The 3,969-nt window shown below is 33.7% G+C and overlaps 1 protein-coding gene across 1 annotated transcript in view; it reads left to right on the top strand.

The window, feature by feature from the left end:
- The window catches only part of LOC107677045 (beta-secretase 2-like), a 27,933-nt gene that overhangs the window by 16,941 nt on the left and 7,023 nt on the right, over window positions 1–3,969 (top strand). Inside the window, exons 2-4 of the mRNA XM_016471837.1 lie at window positions 967–1,055; window positions 1,770–1,986; window positions 2,876–3,007. Coding sequence (XP_016327323.1) covers window positions 967–1,055; window positions 1,770–1,986; window positions 2,876–3,007 — 438 coding nt within the window. The remainder of the gene's footprint in view (window positions 1–966; window positions 1,056–1,769; window positions 1,987–2,875; window positions 3,008–3,969) is intronic.

The following is a 3,969-nucleotide window of genomic DNA, read 5'->3' as shown; positions in this document are numbered from 1 at the left end:
ATTGTTCGGTCACACTTTACATTAGGGCTTCATTAGTTAACATTAGTTAATTCATTAGTTAACATAAACTGCCAATGAAAAATTCTTCTGAACATTCATTAATCTTAGGTATTCCAATATTTAATAACAGGTTGTTCAAATCGAAAGTTGCAACTGTGTTATTTAATGAGCTAACATGAACTAAGACTTGTATTTTTTAAACAAAGATTAATAACTTCTGTAGCAAATGTAGCTATTGCTCATTGTGAAAGTTAATGCATTAACTAAGGTTAACTAATGAGGTCTGATTGTAAAGTGATACCTATTGGTCTTTATAGTTCTTTTGCACTTTAATCTGTGTAAAACTTTTAACTTTATACATTTTTCTGTATTGCTTTATTGCATTTAAATGTTCAGTTATTTTTGTTATAAGAAAAATGTTATTAAACCTGTTATACTGTATTATGACAGCACTTTTTAAAACTAAATGTCAATACCGTGATAATACCGCATACCGTGATAAAAGCATTAGTAATTAATCGCAACATGAAAATTTGATACCGGCATATCCCTAGGTGTGATGTAACAATCCTTGCATGGCTATAACTCCACCCACAGGAATTACATTGCTAATGCATAACCAACAATGTATCCGCTTAATAAAGCAGTCCAAATAATTTAGACAGTTTTACTGCTCAACAGGTTTTAAGGAGCTGGACATTTCTGCTTTTGCCCCCTAGACTTCCATTAAAAGTACATTAATGTAAACGTGTGTGTGTGTGTTTTTGTTTTGTTTGTTTTTGTAGCCGAGGAATGTTGGTTTTTTTTCTGTTGTAATTAACATCATGTCACAGAAGATCTTAAGCTGCATTTAATGCAGGGTATTCCTCTAAAACTATTTCAAAATAATGCATAAAAAATTACCCACAAATTAGTGATGTATGTTAATACATAAGATAATTACATCATTGTTTTCTGTCTTTGCAGTTGAACATCCTGGTTGATACTGGAAGCAGCAATTTTGCTGTAGCTGCAGCAGCACATCCCTTCATCATACACTACTATAACAGAGCACTGTAAGATCACATCCCTACATCACACACTACTTTATCAGAGCACTGTAAGATCGCATCCCTACATCACACACACTACTATGACCGAGCACTGCAAGATCACATCCCTGCATCACACACTACTTCATCAGAGCACTGTAAGATCACATCCCTACATCACACACTACTATAACAGAGCACTGTTAGATCACATCCCTACATCACACACTACTATAACAGAGCACTGTAAGATCACATCCCTGCATCATACACTACTTCATCAGAGCACTGTAAGATCGCATCCCTACATCACTCACTACTTTAACAGAGCACTGTACGATCACATCCCTACATCACACACTACTGTAACAGAGCACTGAAAGATCACATCCCTACATCACACACTAACTGAACACTGTAAGATCATATCCCTACATCACATACTACAGTATAGTTTACATCATACAATACTGTAACAGAGCATTGTAAGATAAAATCCTTAAATCCCACAAGTATAACAGAGCATTGTAAGATCACATCCCTTCATCACATTCTACTACAACAGAGCACTGTAACACCAAACACACCTTACCACTAAATCACATTCTTTTATAACAGAGCATCCAGACAAAACTTCTACATTCATTATATTCCAGTCTTTTAATGTGTGTCAGTGAGTGATGTTTGTAAGTTCAGCAGTGCATCAGTGATGAATCAATGTCATGATGATTTGCTCAGTTCCAGTACATATAAGAGCTCCGGGAGGGGAGTTGCAGTAAAATACGCACAGGGAGAATGGGAAGGAGAACTGGGAAGTGACTGGATCACCATTCCTCAAGGGCCCAGTGGTACCATCACTATCAACATAGCCGCAATCATTTCCTCAGAAGGCTTCTTTCTGCCTGGAATCAACTGGCAGGGAATTCTTGGACTTGCATATCCTTTACTGGCTCGGGTAAGTCACATGAAGATGTGTTACATTGGTGTTTTATTGAGAAAAGATGTGTTGGTGGGTGCTACTGTTTGATTTAGCTCAGCTATGGTTGTCACATGTTAAATTATGTTGTCACAAAGGTGTGGCTCAGATCCTCAAACATCGGTGGTATATTTGCTATTATCTTCAAACGTCAATGTATATTTGCCATTATTAAGAGCCATGTTTCAGAAAGTAATGGATAATAATTGTAAATATTGTTTTGTTAAATGGCATGACAAAAAAGCACCAAAAAGTACGAGGATAGTAACAATTTTTTGGACATGTAAAGGTACGTTGATATTCTTTGAAGGACCATGTACTATTGTAAATGATTATGGTAATTATTCGGTGCCATGGTTTATTTCTAATGTACTACTGTACCATAGTATCAAACTTATTTATTTCTTTGTTTATTTTTTTTTTAACATGAATGGGAGCATGTTTTTCCTTACCATCTGTTCCTTGTCTTTTTATTTTATTTTTTTGGTCAATGAATTCTAAATACTCAATAAAAATATTGATTTGTACTGTTTAGGCATTAGTATTACAGGTGCATCTCAATAAATTAGAATGTCGCTGCCCACACTGCCATATAAACATACTTTCCAGAAGGCCAACAATTCACTAAAAATGTTTTTTTTGTTGGTCTTATGAAGTATTCTAATTTGTTGAGATAGTGAATTGGTGGGTTTTTGTTAAATGTGAGCCAAAATCACGAGTTTCACAATTTGAGTTGAATTACTGAAATAAATGAACTTTTCCACGACATTCTAATTTATTGAGATGCACCTGTATATTATTTGAAAATAAGTATTTAACAATTTGTTTCAGTTTCCATAGGATGAATTTTGTATTTTTCTTCTCTCAGCCTGACCCATCAGTGGAGCCCTTCTTCAACTCTGTTGTGAGACAGACCAGCATTCCAGATGTGTTTTCTCTCCAGATGTGTGGAGCAGGAGTCTCTGCCAGCACTACAGCTGACCCGACGGGCGGCAGTCTGGTGTGTACCAAACCAGAAGTAGTTTTGCACCGAACTACAAAAATATACAATCCAAATTAGTTACAAATTAATCCAACTAACTGCTATAGTGTGTACACCAATTTGATCATGTTAACATGAAAAAACTATTCATGTATTATATACAGGACCTCTTAGACCTCAGACATAAGTAGGTAATATTTTTCATGTCAGATGTTTAAAGAAAGTTATCAAATTTTGTTTATAATCATTTGTCAAGATTAGTGTCAAAATTAAGTATCTGTATTAATATTTATTAATTCAGTCACAAAAACATTATATTTGAAAAATCTATTAAAATCATTGTATCTATATAAAAAAAGTTAATGTCTTTGTATTTGTTCAGTTAAATAAAAAAAATCCAAAAAACTTCTATGGCAAGAACAATTTTAGTTTTACCAAGCACAGATTTAAAACTTAGTTTTCTCTTTCTTTATTAGCATATTTTACTGTAGGCATATTTCAAAATTAGCTAAACAATAGAAGATAACTTATTATTATATTATTTGATTACATTAATACTCTTATTATATTATTTATTCTTGTTATATTATTTGAGTTATGCATCAGTGTTTTTAAAATTTAAATTACAGAACATATTCAATGCAGCTTATTCTGGTCAAGAACTACACGAAGATACTGTCTGAAAAAGTAAAGCGAACAAAGAGTTTGTTTACATGGTGATTAGGTGGAGGTTTATTAGAAATCGATTATCATTATAGAGGGCTCCACAATATTAGACTGAATAAATTTATTCAAACAATGATGCAACAGATTGACAGAAAACAGAGACACAACAGACTTACAGAAAACAGAGACACAATAGTGAAAAATGTGTAGAATTTTTAATCAATTAATAGTTCTTCCTGGAAAGCACTGGACCCAATTTACAGCTTGTCCACTTCCAATGACACACACACCTATCTATCTATCTATTAGTGTGT

The sequence above is a fragment of the Sinocyclocheilus anshuiensis genome, unplaced genomic scaffold, assembly GCF_001515605.1.
Source record: "Sinocyclocheilus anshuiensis isolate Anshui unplaced genomic scaffold, SAMN03320099.WGS_v1.1 scaffold24, whole genome shotgun sequence".
NCBI classification, from domain to species: domain Eukaryota; kingdom Metazoa; phylum Chordata; class Actinopteri; order Cypriniformes; family Cyprinidae; genus Sinocyclocheilus; species Sinocyclocheilus anshuiensis.
The sequence above is the reverse complement of the archived record's forward strand: the minus strand, read 5'-3'. Positions and strand labels throughout refer to the sequence as shown.